We start from the raw sequence: 19,962 nt of genomic DNA on the forward strand, positions 1-19,962 counted from the left end.
AAGGTGAGGCCGGGCCAGGAGGGGGCGGTGCCCCGAGTTCGAGTCCCGCGTCCGCCCGCTTTGCTCCGCTCCCCGCTGCGGCGGCGCCGCCCGCTCGGTCCCGCTCCGCCGGGGGCCCGGCTGGCTGCGGGTGAGTGAGCGCGGGAGCGTCGGGGTGCTCCGCGGCAGGGCTGGGGTGTCCGCCCTCTGCCGGGGTTTGGGGGCATGAGGGGTGCAGGGCTGAGGCCTGCGGCTGGGGGAAGGCGGTTGGTGGGGTCGGGCCCGGGCCCGTGTGGGGCAGGGTCGGCGTCTCCGTGGGGTGGGGCTGGGCCTAGGGTCGGGGTCACCGTGGGGCAAGGCGGGGAGCCCCGTGTGGCAGAGCTGGGGTCTCCGACCCCGGGGAAGGGAGGCTGCGTGGGATGGGACGGGGAGGGAGACTGGGGTCCCCGTGGGGCCGGATGCGGAGCGGAGCCCGGGCCCCCCCCATGGGGCCGGGCTGGCAGCCCGACCCGGCGGCCTCTCGGGAGTAGGAGATCTGCGCAGCCTGGGGCTGCCGGGCACCCCCAGTCCAGCCCCAGCCCCGCGGGGAGCTGCCTGCCCGCTCCGGGCCGCCTCGGTGCCGGCGTCTCGCTGAGACTTGCGCGGCCGCCGGGCGCCGGGAATGCCTGACACGCAGCCTTCCCCGGCCCTCCCGAGCGGGGAGCGGGCTGGTGTCGTCTTACACGCCTTATATAGCCCGCTCCGGCCCGGGGAGAGCGGGGGCACGCTGGCCCCCGGCCCTGCAGCCTCTGCCGCCTCCCAGCTGGGAGCTCGCCGTCCCTTGCGAGCGGTGGGGAGGCCCCCGGACCCGGCCCTGTTCCCCCGCCTGGCAGCGGCGAGAAAGGTCCTGGGGGGCTTCGCAGGGGCCTGGTGTCTCCTTCCAGGTGAGGGCTGGCTGGGAGGCTGGGGCTGTCAGCTGTCAGCGTGGCCCTGGCAGGCAGGGGAGCGCCGGGATTCCCTCTCCGCCGAAGCCCTGGCTCTGTGTGTGGAGATGGGCTCGCTCCCAGGCAGCATCTGCTCGGCTGGCTGCCGGAGTGCCAGCCTGGCTGCTCTGCCAGGCGCCTCGGGTGGCATCTCGCAGCTCCTGTACTGCTGCTGGTAATTCATCCAGCAAAAATGCTTCTGGTTCCCACCCTTCTGTACCTGCTGCTGCTTCTCAGTGGTCTGCAATGGTCTTGGCTTTCAGCAGCGTGAGTTTCTGGGGTGCCACAAGGATTAGCATATCTCAGGTTTGGGAGAGGGAGAGCAGAGCCCACAGCCGCTCCACTGTGGGTGGCAGCGGGGCTGTGCCTGGCTCTCTGGCACTTGTCAGTGTTAGCCTGGGCCCCTCAGCTCTGACGCTGCTGGAGGAGATGCTGATAGGTTTGGGGTGCGTCTCTAACCACAGTGTAGGATGGTCAGGGTGGAGTTACTGCTGGAAGCGTGACCTGTCTCCTCCTGCCCCATCCTGCCAGGCACTGGGCCCCCTCTTCATCTGTTCTGCCCACATTGTTCCTGTGTACCCTAACACCAGGATCACACCCTCTTCCCTTGCAGAGATGGGCGACATGGAGTCCTACAAGGTGATGCTGAATGGGCCAGCGCCCTGGGGCTTCAGGCTGCAGGGAGGGAAGGATTTCAGCATGCCGCTCTCCATCTCCAGGGTAAGAGAAGTTGAGACCAGTGACACCCCTTTGTCCCTTGCTTTTGTGGGTGGGAGCTATGGCGGTTGCACCTGGGTGGCTGAGGCGGAGCCACATGGGGGATGTGGATGAGCCAGGGCCCCAGGAACACCGCGTCCTGTCCTGCTTGGCTCTGCATAGCCTCCTCAGAGCCTTATCAGCCGCGGTCCAGCATGGGGGTGTTCCGGGCAGAGGACCGCAGATGGGAAACACTGTACAGCCTCTGCAGAGTCATTTGAGCTGTTGGGGAGGGTGCAGGGCAGGCCCCTTCCGGACCGTGCCCACCGCAGGGGGAGGAGAGCCGCTCTCACTGTCTCTGAGCCACCGGGCCAGTTTCCCATTCTGCACCACAACACTGGGCTCAGCATCCCAGGACCCAGCTTGTGCCCTTCTGCTCTCCCTCCCGCTGTGTGGCTCCCAGCTCTGCACTTTAACTGGCCCTGAAACAGGCAGGGAGGGGAAGAAAAGAAGCCAGCGTGGCTGCCCGCACTGCTGCCCGCACTGGGACATGGTTTCCTCTGCAAAACCAGCCTATTCCTCTAGCTTGAGCAAGAGCTGTTGTGCTGCTGGCTGCTCGTGGCTGAGGTGCCTGGTGTGAGCTGTTCCTGATGTGATGCTCGCTGAGGCCAGGTCTGGCCCCGGGTGTGTGTGGGTCTCTGTCCCTGGATGGTCCAGTCACCCGAGTGGGTGCTGGCCATAGCTCTGGCCACACAATTGCCTTATAAGCCTTGGAATGCGACTGCATTGCCCGTGCCGCTGACGCTTGGGCAGCTGGCACGGAGACTGCTTCTCGAAGGACAGCTTTGCTTGTGGTGCTGCATGGGGACCTGTTCCCGGCACGAGCCCGGCACTGTGCGTCTGTCCCAGAGGGGTGTGGGTCTCCACAGCACCCCAGCACAGAGCATGGACCCCGAGGGCACTGTGCAAGGCTGGAGTCACCAGGGCTGCTGCCCCGGGGCCTGCTGATCTCTGCCGAGCACGCAGAGACGGCTTCAGCGAGTTTATTCTCTAAAATATGTTTCTCTTGGCTGTGAGCCAGCGCTTAACAAAGGGTCTGGTTGGATGGAGGAGCCTCCCAGGGTAGGGGCCTTGTGAAGCAACAACCCGCTGTGTGCGCAGGCCAGTGCTGCCCTTGGCTTGGGAACGCTGCTGTCCTGGGCAGGGCAGGCAGGAGCAGCGAGGCCATTCCCCGGGGGTGTAGGCAGCTTTAGGGGGGCTCTCTGGCGAGGCTGGGCTGTGGGGCAGTGGGCCCTGACCCGTGGGAAGGAGTGATCCTGTGCTGCTCTACGCCCTGGAGGCATCCTCAGCCCTAGAGCTCCTGCCTGGAGCACGCTGCTGGCCTTGGCCACGGCTTCCTTGAGCAAGGGTGCTGCTGGCAGGGCAGGCTGTCCTGCCAGGCCTCAGGGCTGCCAGAGCGGGCTGGAAGGAGGTGTCCTGCCCCGACTTTGAGGGCTGCAGTGGGGTCCTGCTCTGTGGAGTTGTGGAGCACAGGGGAAGGTAGCACTGGTGCATGCTTTGGCTCTCAGCTGCGTCCATTGCTGTGATGTTACTGGGTGAGCTGCAAGGCTGCTTCAGCTTGGTGGTCACACGAAAGAGGTGCCACCCTGGTCCTCTCATGGCGAGGGGCTGATCCTGACACCTTGGCTAGGCAGGCTGCAAGACCATGGTCTTGAGCTGCTTGTGGTAGACAAGACCACGGTCCTGAGCTGCTTGTGGTGGAGCCAGGGTAAGGGCTGGTGTCTGGGGAGCTGGGTGCTGTGTGGCGCATCCTGGCATCCAGGAAAGAGGAGAGACTCTCGGTGCTGCAGGCAGGATGGTGCTGGGGGATGCTGTGTGGGCCCTTGTGCAGGTGCCCAACTCCCCTCCATGCTGAGCCATACTCTGTCCAGGGTGCCCGAGCCCTGGATGGGGGGCGGCTGGTGGGCAGCTCACTGGGTGCGGTGGTGGAAGGATGGGGAACAAAGAGCTGGCTGGGCGGAGAAGGGAGGAAGGAAGCCCTGGTTAGCAGGGCCAGGCGGGAAGCAGGAGGGTTGGCACTGCCATGACTCTCAGCTGAGCTGGCACCTGCCAAAGGGGTTTCCTGGCGCAGAGAGGGAAGGGGAGCACGGCGGTGCTGGCCGGGCTGGGTGCGGCTGCATGACGCAGCCTGCTGTGCTCTCTTCTTCCCAGGCGGCCATGTGAAAACCTCTCCCAGCTCTTGGTCCTGTCTCCGAATCCACACAACTGCCCTGTGCCTTCCCCAGCCCTCCAGGGCAGTGAGCCGGGGTTTGTAGCAGCATGGCCAGGAGCTGGTTGGTGCCGTTTGCCACCCAGGGCACCCTCCTGTGCCGGGCAGGAGGAGTGGGGGCACCGGAGGGGATAGCTGCGTCCTGCTGTGGATGGTGGTGGGATGCAGGTGGAGCTGGACCACGTCCAGTCTGGGTGTGGGGTTTGACCTCAAGTGGAGGGCCGGTGCTGGCCCTGGGAAGGGGAGCACAGCTCTGAGGCGAGCCAGGCCCTGTGCAAGGGCAAGGAGGGGCTGGGGCTTGGCGGCAGGGATTTTTCAGCCCTCTGACGGCGCTGGGAATCTGGCTCGCTCCTTTTATGTTCATGTCGAACAGGACTTGAGGAAATACTTGGTCTGGGTCCAAGCGCCTCAAGTTCTTCCGTGCTGGAGGAGCAGGAATGGCTGCAGCCTGCCCACGTCTGTCTGTCTGTCTGTCAGAGCCTGGGTGCTGCGTGCGGTGCTCGGGGCCCTGCTCGCCTTCAGCTGCGCATCCCTGGTGGGAGGGGAGGGCAGCCTCTGCTTCCCAGCACAGGGCTGACATAGAGCCATGCTGGGGGCAAGGCGCATCCCTGGCACCGTGGCTGGGCAGGGGAACCTGTGGCCATGCTCCTGGCTGCCCCAGCGGGGTGAGCTCTGGGGAGTGGCGTGGGTGGTGGCGGGTGTCTCCCTGCCCTGGGGGGGCTCCCGCCTCTCTGTGGGGATGAGGTAGTGTCTGTGCCGGCTGGTACTGGGAGGGGAACGGGACAGGAGTGTGGACGGCTGGGGGGAGCACCTGGGGGTGCGTCCCCTCTCTACCCCCTAGCCCCAGGCGGAGGGCTGGACATGCCTGTGGTTCACAGTGAGACGTGAGCTGCCCGACGGGCCCTGACTCACTACACTCCTTCCTGCCCTGGGACTGTGGAGATGGCTCTGAGGGGCGGCCAGGCCTCCTGCTGAGGCTGAGCCAGCTGCCTCTGCTGTTCAGCATCATGGGAACAGGAACCCGGGGTGCTGGCATGGCTGCTAGCCGTGGGTCCCTACCTCCCCCAGGCCAGGCCTGGGTGTGTGTTCTGGGCTGGGCCTTGCATGAGTGAGCCTGGGCCCCAGCAGACCCTTGCTATCATGAGGACGAGGGTGTCCCTCTGCTCCTGTGTTGCCGCTTGGCTGGCCTGGCTCTCCCTGACTTTGTCTGTCCTGCAGCTGACGCCGGGTGGGAAGGCGGCCCAGGCTGGCGTGGGAGTCGGCGACTGGGTGCTGTACATCGACGGGGAGAGCACCAGCTCCATGACGCACATCGAGGCCCAGAACAGGATCCGCGCCTGCGGGGACAGGCTCTGCCTCACCCTGAGCAGGTACGATTTGTGGGTCCTGCAAACCTGGGGTCCCGGTGTGGCTAGAGCAGAGCCAGGGCCCTCTGCCCATTGCCATCTCCTGGCATTGCCATCTCCTGGCACTGCCATCTCCTGGCATCACTGCTCCTTGCTCAGAGCCTGGCTCACCCTGGCTGCTGGTCCTCACCCACGAGCCATGGGGCAGTGCCAGCCAGCCATGGCTCCCCTCGGGTGGATGCTGTGTCGCTGGGGTACCAGCATCCCAGCGGTGGCTGGACCGGTTCCCACACCTGCCCAGCTGTCTCCTCTCTTGCAGAGCCCAGAACCACCTGGGGAAGCCACAGAAGGTACGTGTTGCTCCTGGCGCTGCAGCGACAGCTCAGCCTCGTCTCAGGGGAGGGGAATCTCTGAGCATAGATGGACAAATGGACTTTGTTCCTGGGGCCTGCAGGCTTCTGAGGGACTGGGGTGTGTTTGGAGGGCTGGAAAACTCCCCACTGGAGGAACAGCTCCGACCCCTGGCACCACGGGATCAGAGGGAGTGGGTTCTGTCCAGTGGGTGCCTGGACCCTGGCTGCTGCCTGTCTGTGCTCCTGCTGGTGCTGGGTGCGGGCAGGGGTGCAGAGGGGCCAATGCAGGGGAGGAGGCCAGGCAGCCGCAGCACAGCCTCAGGGCCTCATGTTTGCTAGTGCTGGGGAGTGCCCTGGCACGGGGAGGCAGGGCTGGGGCCAGTGACTGGTGGCTCCTGGATGGAAACCACCTGCATGCGTTCAGCTTCATGCCGTGGGACAGTTACAATTGGCGTGTGTGCATGCACCACCCTGCCGCGGGCAGTAGCGAGCATCCGCGTCACTCTACTAATCCTCCAGCAACCGTCGGGCTGGGCTTGTGACTGCTGTCACTGGGCTGTGAGCCCTGTGGAGAGAGGTGCCATCCTGGCAGAGCTGGTATCTGAGGTGCACGTGCTGTCCGACTTCCCTACCTGGCTGCCTGCTGCGCTGCCTGGCCCGGGGCTGCCCCTTGCATGCTGCTTGACGTGTGAGCCTGTGTCTATATGTTTTGTCTCGCTCAGGACTCACTCCCCTGCTCTGAACCCCTGAAATATAACTTCGCTCCCAGCACCGCCCTGAACAAAACAGCTCGGCCCTTTGGGGCCGGCTCGCCTCCGAACCCACGGCCCGGGCTGGTGACGAAGCCTGTGACGTACACGCCCCTGGTGCCCACCTGCACCCCCCAGCACAATGGGTATGTTGCTGTCTGTCCTGCTCCCCGAGGATCAGGGGGAGCCTGCTGCCTGGTCCTGCTGCGCCTTGCATGCCAGGCACCTGTGGGTGGGAGTGGGTGATGGTGCCTGTGCCAGGGTTCCCTGATGGCTGGTGCTGAGGTGGCACAACAGGACTGTCACACGTGGGGATACACAGCCACGTATATGCTGGTCCCTCGCTCAGGGATGTGTCAGCCTGTGGGGAGTCCTGCAGGGAATGACATGGTGGTTGTAGCAGAACGCTCGCTGGCATCTGCGGCAGCAGGGAAGCAGTGGCTGAGTTGTGGCCACGAGCCAGCGCCTGCCCAGGGACGTCCTGCCGGTCCCCCAGGTGCCGGGATGGGCTGGACAAAGGGAAGCCCTCGAGCCCTGCGCAGCACCATCCTCACCCTGCTTGCAGGGAAGAAGCTCCCACCTCTGCAGGCTGCCCACCTGGCTGCCGTGTGTCTGGCAGCTGCTGGTCCCTGCCGAGAGCTGCTGTGGTGCCCTGAAACTGGGCAATGGGGGGGGATGCAGCCCTGGCTGTCCTGGGCACCCAGGAGTGCTTTGGGGGGCTGAGGGAGGCATCTGCCCCTGCGTCCCAGTGTGCTCCCAGCCCTGGGAGAGCTGGGCATAGTTCTCGGGGGTAGGGGGACTGGTGCAGGCCATAGGTGAGCTCTGGAAGCTTCTCGGGTACTGCGGGTCTAATTTCACCTTCCTTTTTCTTTCTTTCTCTCTTCCCTTTCTCTTTCCCTCTCCCCTACAGGTGCTGAGCCTTGACAAGTCAGTAAGCCTTTTACCTGCTCTCTCTATCCTCCCTGCATGCCTCTTCCCTGCTAGTGCCCCGTTCTCCAGGACAGGGCCAGCCTGGGGACAGGCAGCACACGCTGCTCTGCCCGTGGGGGTGGGTCATTCCTGGCAGCACGCTGTTCCTAGCCTGAAGGGCAAGCGCTGCCTGTCTCTGCCGGCTGTTGAGGCCCTGGAGTGTCCTCACGTGTGGTCCCTTCCCTCCTCCCTGAGGTGTGGCTCGGCTGGGTGAGGGCCCTCACCAGGGCCAGGCAGGCGGGTGGCACTACCATGGGCACCACAGGTGTTCACTGGGCACTCGTGCAGCTCCTCTGATGCTCTGATGGTGATTTTTTGGCCTTGGCTTGTTCTTGCCCTGTTCTTTCCCCTCCTGGCCCTTGGGGGCCACTCTTAGACTGCCAGGAATGGTGGTCAGTCCTGAGTCAGTCCTTAATGGGCCCTTTCTACGCGAAGGAGGAGCAGGGGGCGTGGGGAGGAAGGCAACGTGCAGTGTCTCAGGTTCTGGTGTGTGCTGTGGGTTCTGTGCCAGGAAAAGTGTGGGGTCACCCCAGGGAGGTGATGCCGTGGGGATCTGTCAGACTTGACAGACAACTCTGTTGCTCGCAGGCAGCCCCCGCAGCCACTGGAGCCCCCCAGCACCCCCGTGTGCGACCCTGTGAAGTTACAGCTGATAGAGGATGCTGAGAACTGGCAGCCCCGCACTGGGACCTCCCAGTCCCGCTCCTTCCGCAAACTGGCCCGGCTGACGGGAACAGACAGCAGTGAGTTCCTGCAGGGCCCAGCGCTGCCTGACTGCCTGGTTTTGCTGGGGCAACTGGTGCTGCATAAAGGCCATGGTGCATCGTGGCACTGGAGTGTTGGTTTTGGCCCTGTGTGGCCCCTCCAGGGAGGCTGAGCTGTCAGGAGCTGCCCGGGGTTGTGTGTGGGCTCGTGGTGGTGCCACAGGGCTGGGGCTGTGCTCTGCCCCGTGGCCGGGCAGGGCTGGGTGTTGGCGTTGGGGCAGGAGGGTGGCGGGAGGAGACGTCCGTTTTCCTGCCTTTGCCTTCCTGCTGTCCCTGGGCCTTGGTTGCTGCAGACTGACTCTGTCTCCTCCTTTCTCTCCTGCTGCACTCAGTGGAGGATCATGAGGATGAGCTTGTTAAAAAGCCCAGGTAAGGGGAACGTGTGCCAGGGCAGCAGCAGGAGCCATGGAGATGCCCGCTTGGGGCTCAGCCCATGTGGCTGGTTTGCACTCACTGCTTGCAGTGATGCCGCTGAAGCTCTTTGCCCTGTTGTTTTTTCTCTCCTCTCCTTCTCTGTCCTCCCGTTCCCTTTCTGTCCTCTCCCCAAAGCCAAGCTGTTGGCAGAACCGCAGAGTCCACCCTGTGCTCACCTTGCGATGGTCACTACCAGCGCTCAGCCACTGCTCTGACTGTCACATCGGGAGGGTCCTGCCTGGGCACCCACCTGCCAGGCAGGCTGTCCCCAACAGGGTGTCCCCATGCTGGGTGTGCTGGGCAGGACCCGCTGGGCACTGCTGGCACTGAGCTGATGAGGCCAAGCTGCACTGTTGCTTCTTGAGCAAATGGGATCTGGAAGAGGCTGCTGGCAGTGGCAACACCTTGCTGAGGGTGTCAGTAGGTGCTGGGCAGCTCCTGGACCTGGGACACGATGCCTTGTGAGCCTGACGTGGGGCTGCAGGGTGGCTGGGTAGAGCTTGGGGTGAGTGTCACTGGCTTTTCTGTGGGCCTGAGTTGTGGCTGGGAGGCTGGTCTGGTGTGAATGCTGCTGGCTTCTCCATGGGGCTGGGGGTGTGTACGGGAGGGATGCAGTGAGCCATGGGTCAACCGTTGACTGTTGTGCCGCCGTTTTTTCTGATGCCACAGGGATGCCCAGGGGTTTGGCTGGGGCATATGGGAGCAGTGGTGAGTGCTGGGGTCTGGCGAGGGGTCGGTGTGTGTGAGGGCACCTTTGGGAGAGCTGCCCCGTGCTGCGGTGCCGGGCAGGGCACATGTTTTGTGCCGGCTGAGTACCTGCCCTCTGTCACTCGCAGGCAGTCCATGCAGATGCCGGAGCCCCCCAGCACCCCCACGTGCGACCCCGGGAAGTTGCGGCTGATAGAGGACGCTGAGGACTGGCAGCCCCGCACCGGGACCTCCCAGTCCCGCTCCTTCCGCAAACTGGCCCGGCTGACGGGCACAGACGGCAGTGAGTTCCTGCAGGGCCCGGTGCTGGCTGGCTGCTTGGGAGGGCCTGGCTTTGCCAGGGCAGCCGGTGTCTGAGGGGTGTCAGAGGCTGTGGGGTGATGCGGTAGCAGGGGCTTTGGTTTTGGCCCCGTGTGGTGCCTCTGGGGCAGTTCAGCCCTTGGGGCTGCCCGGGGTTGTGTGTGGGCTCATGGTGGTGCTGCAGGGCTGGGGCTGTGCTCTGCCCCGTGGCCGGGCAGGGCTGGGCGTTGTGGGGCAGGAGGGTGGCGGGAGGAGACGTCCATTTTCCCGCCTTTGCCTTCCTGCTGTCCCTGGGCCTTGGTTGCTGCAGACTGACTCTGTCTCCTCCTTTCTCTCCTGCTGCACTCAGTGGAGGATCGTAAGGATGAGCTTGTTAAAAAGCCCAGGTAAGGGGAGCATGTGCCAGGGTGGCAGCAAGAGCCACAAGGGTGCCCACTGAGCCCTGGCTCAGCCCACCTGGCTGGTTCACCCTTGGTACTTGTGGTGACTCTGGAAGCTCTTTGCCCTGTTGCTGTTTCTTCTCTCCTCCTTCTCCATCCTCCTGTTCCCTCTCTGTCCTCTCACTCTCACCAGAGCTGAACTGTTGGCAGAGCTGCAGAGCCTGCCCTGCACTCGCCCCACAATGGGCACTGATGGTGCTCAGCTGCTGCTCTGACCATCACCTTGGGAGGGTCCTGCCCGGGCATCCACTTGCCAGGCAGGCTGTGGCTGTCCCCAACAGGGACGTACTTACAGGGGAATGTGTTCCTACTCCGTGTATGCCGGGCAGGACCCACTGGCACGGGGCTGGGGAGGCCAAACTGCAGTGAGGTGTCACAGACGCGGTGGGTAGGGGCAGCTGGTGGCACTGGCAACACCTTGCTGGGAGTGTCAGGAGGTGCTGGGCAGCACCTGGACCTGGGTCACAATGTCCCGTGGGGCTGCAGGGTGGCTGCAGGGCTGGTTGGGAGTGAATGTTGTCGGCATCTTCGTGTGGCTCATGTCTCTGTGGTGCTGGGGGTGCGTATGGGAGGGATGCACTGAGCCATGGGTCAACCGTTGACTGTTGTGCCGCCGTTTTTTCTGATGCCACAGGGATACCCGTGGGTCCAGCTGGGGCATGGGGGAGCAGCGGTGAGTACCAGGGTCTGGCAAGGGGTTGGTGTGTGTGAGAGCACCTTTGGGAGAGCCACCTTGTGCTGTAGTGCCAGGCAGGGTGCGTGCTTGGTGCCAGCTGAGCGCCTACCCTCTGTCACTCGCAGGCAGCCCCCACAGCTGCTGGAGCCCCCCAGCACCCCCACGTGTGACCCCGGGAAGTTGCGGCTGATCGAGGACGCTGAGGACTGGCAGCCCTGCACCGGGACCTCCCAGTCCCGCTCCTTCCGCAAACTGGCCCGGCTGATGGGCACAGACGGCAGTGAGTTCCTGCAGGGCCCGGTGCTGGCTGGGGGTACTGGGCTTTGCCGTGGTATTCAGAACCCAGTGGAGGCCTAGGGTTTATGTGGTACTTGAGAATTGATTTTTGGCCCCATGTGGCAACTCTGGGCAGGGTTGAGCTGGCAGGAGCTGCTCAGGGCTCTGAGTGGACTGGGGCCGTGTGGGGGCTCGTAGTGGTGCCGCTGGGCTGGGGCCATGCTCTGCCCCACTGCTGGGCGGGGGTATGAGATTGGGATGTTGAAGTGGGAGAAGAGGTCGGTTTTCCTCCTTTCCCTTCCCTTTCTGCTGTCCCTGGGCTTTGGTTGCCACAGACTGACTCTGTCTCCTCCTTTCTCTCCTGCTGCACTTAGTGGAGGATCATAAGGATGAGCTTGTTCAAAAGCCCAGGTAAGGGGAGCATGTGCCAGGGCAGCAGCAGGAGCCACGAGGGTGCCCACTCAGGACTTAGCCCACACAGCTGGTTCACCCTCACGCTGCCTGCTTGTGGTGACCCTGGGGAAGCTCTTTGCTCTGTTGTTTCTTTTCTCTCCTCCTCTGTCCTCAGCGGGGCTGTCCCACACTGGGCTATCCCCATGCCAAGTGTGCTGGGCAGGACCTGCTGGCACCGAGCTGAGGAGACCAAGCTGCAGCGAGGTGTCCCGGACACAGTGGGTAGGGGCAGCTGGTGGCACTGGCAACACCTTGCTGGGAGTGTCAGGAGGTGCTGGGCAGCACCTGGACCTGGGTCACAATGTCCCGTGGGGCTGCGGGGTGGCTGCAAGGCTGGTTGGGAGTGAATGTTGTCGGCATCTTCGAGTGGCTCATGTCTCTGTGGTGCTGGGGGTGCGTATGGGAGGGATGCACTGAGCCATGGGTCAACCGTTGACTGTTGTGCCATCGACTTTTCCAATACCACAGGGATACCCATGGGTCCAGCTGGGGCATGGGGGAGCCATGGTGAGTGCTGGGGTCTGGCAAGGGAGTCAGTGTGTGCGAGGGCCCCTTTGGGAGCGCTTCCATGTACCAAAGCAGGGTCCGTGCTTGGTGCCAGCTGAGCGCCTACCCTCTGTCACTCGCAGGCAGCCCCCACAGCTGCTGGAGCCCCCCAGCACCCCCACGTGCGACCCCGGGAAGTTGCGGCTGATAGAGGACGCTGAGGATTGGCAGCCCCGCACCGGGACCTCCCAGTCCCGCTCCTTCCGCAAACTGGCCCGGCTGACGGGCACAGACGGCAGTGAGTTCCTGCAGGGCCCGGTGCTGGCTGGGGCAGCTGGAGTCTGCTGGGGTAACCAGGATCTGGTAGAGGCTGTGGGGTGATGTGGCAATGAGTGCTTGATTTTGGCTCCAAGTCAACCCTCCAGGGAGGCTGAGCTGTCAGGGGCTGCCCGGGGTTGTGTGTGGGCTCGTGGTGGTGCCACAGGGCTGGGGCTGTGCTCTGCCCCGTGGCCGGGCAGGGCTGGGCGTTGGTGTTGGGGCAGGAGGGTGGCGGGAGGAGATGTCCGTTTTCCTGCCTTTGCCTTCCTGCTGTCCCTGGGCCTTGGTTGCTGCAGACTGACTCTGTCTCCTCCTTTCTCTCCTGCTGCACTCAGTGGAGGATCGTAAGGATGAGCTTGTTAAAAAGCCCAGGTAAGGGGAGCATGTGCCAGGGCAGCAGAGGAGCGGTATACAGGGCTGCATGTCCCAGGAAGAACTCTGGGCACTGCTGGCTCTGAGCTGGGGGTGCCATTCTGCACCTTGGCCTCTCTGGTATATGGGTACTGGAGGAGGCTGATGGCACTGGGAAAACCTGGCTTGGGGGTGGTGGGAGGTGCTGGGCAATGCCTGGACCTCGGGCATGATGTCCGGTGAGCCTGGCGTGGGGCTGCCAGGCAACTGGGTAGAGCTGGGTGAGTGTCACCAACTGGTTTGTCCTCACTGCTTGTGGTGATGCTGAGGAAGCTCTCTGCCCTGTTGCTGTTTCTTCTCTCCTGTCTGCTTCATGATCCCGTTCCCTCTCTGTCCTCTCCCTCTGACCAGAGCCAAGCTGTTGGTGGAACTGCAGAGCCTGCTCTGCACTTGCCCCACAACGGGCACTGCCAGCACTCAGCCACTGCACCTACTGTCGCCTTGGGAGGATCCTGCCTGGGCACATGCCTGCCAGTCAGGCTGTCCCCAAACAGGGTGTCCTTTACAGGGGAATGTCCCCGTGCCAAGTGTGCTGGGCAGGACCCACTGGCACTGCTGGCACTGAGCTGAGGAGACCAAGCTGCAGTGAGGTGTCCCGGACACAGTGGGTAGGGGCAGCTGGTGGCACTGGCAACACCTTGCTGAGGGTGTCAGGAGGTGCTGGGCAGCACCTGGACCTGGGTCACAATGTCCCGTGGGGCTGCGGGGTGGCTGCAGGGCTGGTTGGGAGTGAATGTTGTCGGCATCTTCGTGTGGCTCATGTCTCTGTGGTGCTGGGGGTGCGTATGGGAGGGATGCACTGAGCCATGGGTCAACCATTGACTGTTGTGCCGCCATTTTTTCTGATGCCACAGGGATACCCATGGGTCCAGCTGGGGCATGGGGGAGCCATGGTGAGTGCTGGGGTCTGGCGAGGGAGTCAGTGTGTGCGAGGGCCCCTTTGGGAGCGCTTCCATGTACCAAAGCAGGGTCCGTGCTTTGTGCCGGCTGAGTGCCTACCCTCTGTCACTCGCAGGCAGCCCCCACAGCTGCTGGAGCCCCCCAGCACCCCCACGTGCGACCCCGGGAAGTTGCGGCTGATCGAGGACGCTGAGGACTGGCAGCCCCGCACCGGGACCTCCCAGTCCCGCTCCTTCCGCAAACTGGCCCGGCTGACGGGCACAGACGGCAGTGAGTTCCTGCAGGGCCCGGTGCTGGCTGGCTGCTTGGGAGGGCCTGGCTTTGCCAGGGCAGCCGGTGTCTGAGGGGTGTCAGAGGCTGTGGGGTGATGCGGTAGCAGGGGTTTTGGTTTTGGCCCCGTGTGGCGCCTCTGGGGCAGTTCAGCCCTTGGGGCTGCCCGGGGTTGTGTGTGGGCTCATGGTGGTGCTGCAGGGCTGGGGCTGTGCTCTGCCCCGTGGCCGGGCAGGGCTGGGCGTTGGCGTTGGGGCAGGAGGGTGGCGGGAGGAGATGTCCGTTTTCCTGCCTTTGCCTTCCTGCTGTCGCTGGGCCTTGGTTGCTGCAGACTGACTCTGTCTCCTCCTTTCTCTCCTGCTGCACTCAGTGGAGGATCATGATGATGTGTTTGTTAAAAAGCCCAGGTAAGGGGAGCGTGTGCCAGGGCAGCAGCAGGAGTTACAGGGCTGCATGTCCCAGGCAGGGCCCGATGGGCATTGCTGGCACCGAGCTGGGGATGCCGAGCTGTGCCATGGTGTCCTGGACGCAATGGGTTGGGGGTGGCTGATGGCACTGGCAAAACCTTGCTGGGGGTGTTGTGATGTTTGGGCAGCGTCTGGACCTGAAGCACAATGTCCTGTCAGCCTGGCATGGGGCTTTGGGGTGGCCCGGCAGAGCTGGGTGAGTGCCGCCGGCTTCTCCCTGTGTGGGTGCAGGGAAGGGAGCCAGGGTTAAGCGGAGGGGGCACTCCTTGCCCTGTGCAGCCAGGCAGAGGTGGTACACAGCACCCCTTTTGTTGCTGCCTTTGGCTCTCTGCAGTGCCTCCTGTCCTGGTGCCATGACCGCTGGGTCCCAGCTCTGCCCGGTTTGCTCTGCTGCAAATCAATGCTCCCGGTTTTGTAGCTGTCTCCTTGGCTTTGCCCTGGAGAGGCACAGAGCCACCGGCTGTCTCCTCTCTCCGGTGGGCTGTGCCTCTCTGGCCCCAGCTTGCCCTGCCTGTTCCCAAACCCAGCGCTGGCAGCCTGCCGGGGGGCAAAGGCCCTGCCTAGCCAGCAAGGGATGGCAGAGCCCTGCCTGTCCCCGGTTCTGCTGGAGCTGGACCTCGGGGCTCCCCACGCTGGGTCAGGTCCAAGCCCCTTTGCACCCCAAATGAGGCTGGGGGTGACTATCATGTGTGAGCAGGCAGCCAGGGTCTGTGTGGTCCCTGGTGTCCCTGGTCAGGCTGGAGCAGCCCAGAGCTGGATGTGGGACCCTAGCAGGCCTGCGTTCCCTCCCACCGCTCCCCAGACCACCATGATGCGTGCCAGAGACCCTGGGGATGCTGTGTTTTCACAGGGCTGAAGGTGCTTGGCTCGATACCCCATCACCAAACCAGTTACCAGCTGGGCACGGGGGCTTGGCCAGCTCCTGCCTGCTTGTTGGGGTGGGAGGCCCTGCCTGCACACACAGGCCGACTGGGCTGTGGGGCGAGTGGGGCAGGCTGGATTAACTGCGGCAGGCTGGATTAACTGCTTGTTCTGTAGCCAGGTCTCCGTGCTGGATCCATCCCCTGGAGCAGCAATGAAGACTGAGTCGGGACTGGGTGAGTAAAACGTTTCCTCTGGGCTCAGGGGGAGAGGAGTGGGGGTGCTGGGGGATGCTGCTTGCCCAGCCAGGGTGCTGGGAAGGGGCTGCTGAGGGATCGGGAGCACTGTCCTGGAGACTTGCATATGTGTGCAGCCCCCAGGACCCCCGCTGCCACCCCTGGCCCTACCAGCCGCCCACCCTGGGCTGTGGACCCTTCATTCGCTGAGCGCTATGCCCCAGACAAGACGAGCACCGTGGTGAGCAAACACAGCCAGCCGGCCACACCGACCCCCATGCAGAACCGCAGCTCCATCGTGCAGGCAGCCCAGCAAGCCCCTGAAGGGCCCGGCCGCACGCCCCTCTGCTACAAGTGCAACAAGGTCATCAGGTGAGTCCTGGCCACCACTGCTGCCACGCCAGTGTCCTGGGCCCCAGTGTGGCTGACATGGCTCTGTCCTGCTGCAGGGGACGCTACCTGGTGGCGCTGGGACATTATTACCACCCCGAGGAGTTCACCTGCTGCCAGTGCAGAAAGGTGCTGGATGAGGGTGGCTTCTTCGAGGAGAAAGGCTCCATCTTTTGCCCCAAGTGCTATGACACGCGCTACGCGCCCAGCTGCACCAAGTGCAAGAAGAAGATCACTGGGGTGAGTGTCCCTCAGCCTGCCCCACGCCTACTGTCCCTGCTCCCCGCTCACCTACAGGTCCCCAGCTCTGTCCTTTCCCATCCTGATCCCATCTCCAGGGATCCCTTGTCCCTTTCTGCCCTGGGTGGGTGTTCCCCACGATGCAGGGTGGTCCTGCCCCCAGCTGACAGCAGTTCACCTCCAGGAGGTCATGCATGCGCTGAAGATGACCTGGCACGTGCAGTGCTTCACCTGTGCTGCCTGCAAAACTCCCATCCGCAACCGTGCCTTCTACATGGAGGAGGGACAGCCCTACTGTGAGAGAGGTAGGACCCGGGGACCCCATGTGCCACCCCGCGTGGCCCCGGGGCACCAGGGAATGTCGGGGCTCAGCATCTGCCCACGAGGGTGAGGGGTGATGCCCTGTGCTGCGGGGCTCTCCCCAGGCCATGGGGAAGGCAGGGACCTCCCTCCTGTAGCCCTGAGCCCTCCATCCCCATCCTCCCTGGTTGCTGGGTAGTACCATCACTCCCATGTTGCCATGGTGATGACAGAGGATGTACATCAAAGGCGAGTACTGCATCCTGGGAGATGAGGTTTACCTCTTTCCTGTGGCCTGGTGGCGGCCGGCACAGGGATCTTGCCCAGGTGTCTCAGGCATTGTCCCCCTGGGGCTGGGCAGCAAAATGTCCCCAGGCTGTGCCTGTGGGATCCCGGCTGTGCTGCAGCCCTGCTCCCTGGGGACGAGGGGCTGTGGTGTGGGGGATTGCTGACCTGGGCTCTACCTCTCCTCACAGACTACGAGAAGATGTTTGGCACCAAGTGCCGTGGCTGCGACTTCAAGATTGACGCTGGGGACCGGTTTCTGGAGGCGCTGGGGTTCAGCTGGCATGACACTTGCTTCGTCTGTGCGGTGAGCCATGTGCCTCCCTCCCCGGCTGCTGGTGGGGCCCGTGGCTCTGCCTGGCAGTCATGCCCTGTGTGGGGTACACCAGCAGCGTGGGGTCCTTGCTGCCACACGGTTTTTCCCAGTTGGCTCTCTGCTGGTGGCTTGGGGCCCTGCTCTGAGCCTGCTGCTCCCTGACTTCTGTGTGATGCTGGTGCTGAGCCCTGGGTGGGGGGGGGGACTGGTGGCTCAGCCCCCCTGACCTGACCACCTGCGCTCTCCTCCCCAGATCTGCCAGACCAACCTGGAAGGGAAAACATTCTACTCCAAGAAGGACAAACCGCTCTGCAAGAGCCACGCTTTCTCCCATGTGTGAGGGGTGGGAGTTCAGCTGCGCCCACGTGTGCCCCTGGCCCTGCATGCTCTTCCCCCACCCCCCCGCTGCCCCCCCCACTGCCCCCAGGGAGCCAGGCTGGGCCCTCACCCCTTCCCCTTGCTCCCACCTCTTTCCTGGCAGCTCCTGGCCCAGCTCCAGCTGGAGACAGCGCTGGGCCCCAAGCCCCTCATAGCTGCGTGGCTGCTTCTGTACCCCCAGCTGGCCCTAGGAGCCCCGGAAGGGAACACTGCATGGGTCTCCTGCCCCCCGGCCACACAGCGTGGTGGCTGTGGCCGTGCCGAGGCTGGAGTCGGGGAGGGTCTGGCACAGCAGGGCTGTTCCCTTGCTCAGCTAGGGCCCAGCTGCCTGGCAGCTTAGCACCAGGGCAGGGATGCTCCTAGCACATCCCTGAGTGGGTGAGGACCAGTCTCCCAGCCCCCTGCCAAGCTCTCCCCCACCTTCCCTGCTGCGTGCTTAGTGCACAGGGCTGGAGACCTGGCCCTGCTTCCCTGCCAGGGCCCTGCCCGTGGCAACCCCCTGGCCACCCTGCAAACAGCTGCGGTGGCTTCCTACCCTGGCTGTGTGCCGGGGGGGGTCTGTGCCTCGTGTCCCCCCACCCAACTGGCCTGCTGCTCTCCTGGAGCCCAGCCGTGCCGGGAAGTAGGGCAGTGTGCCAAGCCCTCCCTGGCCACGGGCTGGCAGCGTGTGCTGATGGCTGGTGGACCGGCGGGTTCCCACAAGGTTTGGGAACAATTTCCTACCAAAGAGCGCCTGCCACAGCTGTCCTAGGCCTGTAAATGCCTCTCCCAAACCCACACTCTCTGATCGGGCTGCCTCTGATGTAGCCACGGTGCTTTTAGTGCCTTTAATAAACACTTCTCTGCAAGTGCCGGCTGCCTCGAGGCCTGTGGTTTCACCGAGTGAGGCGTGGCTGGCTGGGAAGGTCATGCTCAGCCCTCGCCCTGCTCTCCCTCAGGGCCTGACTCAGCTCGCTCCAGCTTTCCGGGGGAAATCTTTGCCTTGGATTTGTCCTCTGCTTGTGTCAGCCTGGGCTGGACCCCTCATGTCACCTGGGTCATCCCTCTGTCTTCATAGCAGGCAAGACTGCTAACAGAGGTGGCAATTAATCCACGGGGCAAAGCTGCAGCAAGGGGAAATGGGGCAGATGTCCAACCCTGCAGGGCCATCCCCGCTCACTGGGCGGTGTCCCCTTGTCCCTGCTGTGCCCTGGCCCCGAGTCCCGCACAGGGGACAAGAAGTCATGGGGCACGCGTGGGCCACGTGCACCGGCTCTGGGCGCGCTCTGGCGTAGAGCAGCCAAGCATTTGCTCATGCGATGCAGCTGCTGTCCCGAAGGACGGGTGCGAGGCTGCGCCGGCACCTCCAGCTGGAATGGGCTCCGGGGCAGTGGGTGTGGGGAAGAGCCACTCCTTCTGCTCTGGCAGCTGGAACGGTCATTAATAATTGCAGCTCTTGCCACGATGAGCAATTGTAATCTACTGGAAGGTTCTGCCGGGGGCAGGAGCTGGCTGTGGGAAGCCAAATGCTTCCCAGCATCACCTAGAGATGGCCTGTGCCTGCAGTGCCATGTCTCCCTGGTGCCAGCCGCAGGAGTGCAAAACCCCGTCAAAGGTGAGGAGGGGAAAGCGGGAGTGATGGAGGCAGGCTGGGGCACACGTGGGTGATGGGACGGTCACACTGAGGAGCAGCAGGACATGGCCGCAAAAAGGGACAGAAACAGCCGGTGTCTGCCTGGCAGAGCCAGCACGAGCAGGGAGGTGGTAAGTGCCCGAGCGTGACTCCCAGCTGCACAGCCAAGGTCAGGGAAGCGCGGGGCTGCGGCCCCATGTGAGCAGCCACCGAGCCAGCCCTGGCTCAGCTAGGACAGCAAACCATGAGAGGAGGGCAGGGGGAGGCAGCTGTGCAAGATGGAGCCCGCTGGGGTAGCACGGCCTGGAAATGGGTTGTGCCAGCTCAGCCCTGGGGTACCCCACCTTGGAGCAGGGCCAGGGCAGAACCATGGTGCCACAGCCAGCCTGCCTCTCCCCGAGGGAGACCCAAGCATCTCCCTTGTGCTGCTGCAAGGCCCGCACCCACTGGGGGCTCAGCTCCTTCTGGTTGGTGACCTGTTGCCTCTGATCCCTACTGATGACGCCTCTACCCCCCAAGGTGCCTCTGTGCTTTGCTGAGAGCAGCTCTTGCCCACCAGCTCTGCGTACCATGTGAGGAGCTTGTGCACAGGCGGCGGAAGGAGGGTCTCGGGTGGGCTGCGGAGGTGGAGCCTGGGGAGGGGCCGTGGCCGCGCTGCTCAGAGAACAAAGCCTGGCGGCGGTGGGCTCAGGGCTCCCACCATGTCCCTGAGCGGGATCCTACCGCATCCACCCCCAAAGCCAGCTGAGCTGCTTGTGGGGTGCCTGCCACAGCCCTGGCCCCCGCGCTGGCCCCGGCAGCTGCTCTACAGCTGCTCACAAATTCTTGCAGCCTCTTAGGGCGGCTCCGGCTCTGGCCTGGCTTGGAAACGCTGGTGCAAGGAGGGCGTGCAGGCGTGGGGGGGAGCAGGCAGCGCAGGCAGGGCCTGCAGCACTTTGTCCTGTGTCCCACCGAGCTTGAGGGGCTCATCCACAGGCTGCTCTGAAGGACTTGGAAGGGCCATGCCAGCATCAGCTCCAACCCAGCATTCAGGCCCTGTACACTCCTCACTGCCGCTCCAGCACGGAGATCCTGTCAGCACAGTTCTGGTCTCGGATGCGGGCAGTGCCAGGGGTAGGGGAGGCAGGGTGGGGCAGGG

General features: G+C 64.1%; 1 protein-coding gene across 8 annotated transcripts; it reads left to right on the plus strand.

Moving 5' to 3' along the window:
• The first annotated feature begins 28 nt into the window (after nucleotides 1-28).
• On the plus strand, nucleotides 29-18,063 carry PDLIM7 (PDZ and LIM domain 7). 8 transcript variants are annotated; one of them, XM_054841810.1, is made up of 25 exons: nucleotides 29-130; nucleotides 1,555-1,661; nucleotides 5,125-5,276; nucleotides 5,572-5,602; nucleotides 7,265-7,281; nucleotides 7,912-8,066; nucleotides 8,420-8,456; nucleotides 9,171-9,209; nucleotides 9,338-9,492; nucleotides 9,859-9,895; nucleotides 10,584-10,622; nucleotides 10,751-10,905; nucleotides 11,276-11,312; nucleotides 11,823-11,861; nucleotides 11,984-12,138; nucleotides 12,494-12,530; nucleotides 13,424-13,462; nucleotides 13,585-13,739; nucleotides 14,110-14,146; nucleotides 15,245-15,303; nucleotides 15,441-15,675; nucleotides 15,753-15,933; nucleotides 16,118-16,238; nucleotides 16,710-16,825; nucleotides 17,088-18,063. In XM_054841810.1, the coding sequence occupies exons 2-25, from the start codon at nucleotides 1,557-1,559 to the stop codon at nucleotides 17,172-17,174; spliced, it is 2,220 nt and encodes a 739-aa protein (XP_054697785.1). In that variant the 5' UTR covers nucleotides 29-130; nucleotides 1,555-1,556; the 3' UTR covers nucleotides 17,175-18,063. The 8 variants fall into 8 exon arrangements, with proteins under 8 accessions (XP_054697785.1, XP_054697792.1, XP_054697789.1 ...); XM_054841817.1 differs by lacking the exons at nucleotides 12,494-12,530; nucleotides 13,424-13,462; nucleotides 13,585-13,739; ... (5 more) ...; nucleotides 16,710-16,825; nucleotides 17,088-18,063 and adding an exon at nucleotides 11,470-11,576 and having other exon boundaries at nucleotides 11,823-12,105; XM_054841811.1 differs by lacking the exons at nucleotides 29-130; nucleotides 1,555-1,661; nucleotides 5,125-5,276; ... (6 more) ...; nucleotides 9,859-9,895; nucleotides 10,584-10,622 and adding an exon at nucleotides 11,470-11,576 and having other exon boundaries at nucleotides 10,778-10,905; nucleotides 11,823-12,138.
• The last annotated feature ends 1,899 nt before the right edge of the window (nucleotides 18,064-19,962 follow it).

Source organism: Grus americana, chromosome 14 (genome assembly GCF_028858705.1).
Source record: "Grus americana isolate bGruAme1 chromosome 14, bGruAme1.mat, whole genome shotgun sequence".
NCBI classification, from domain to species: Eukaryota; Metazoa; Chordata; class Aves; order Gruiformes; family Gruidae; genus Grus; species Grus americana.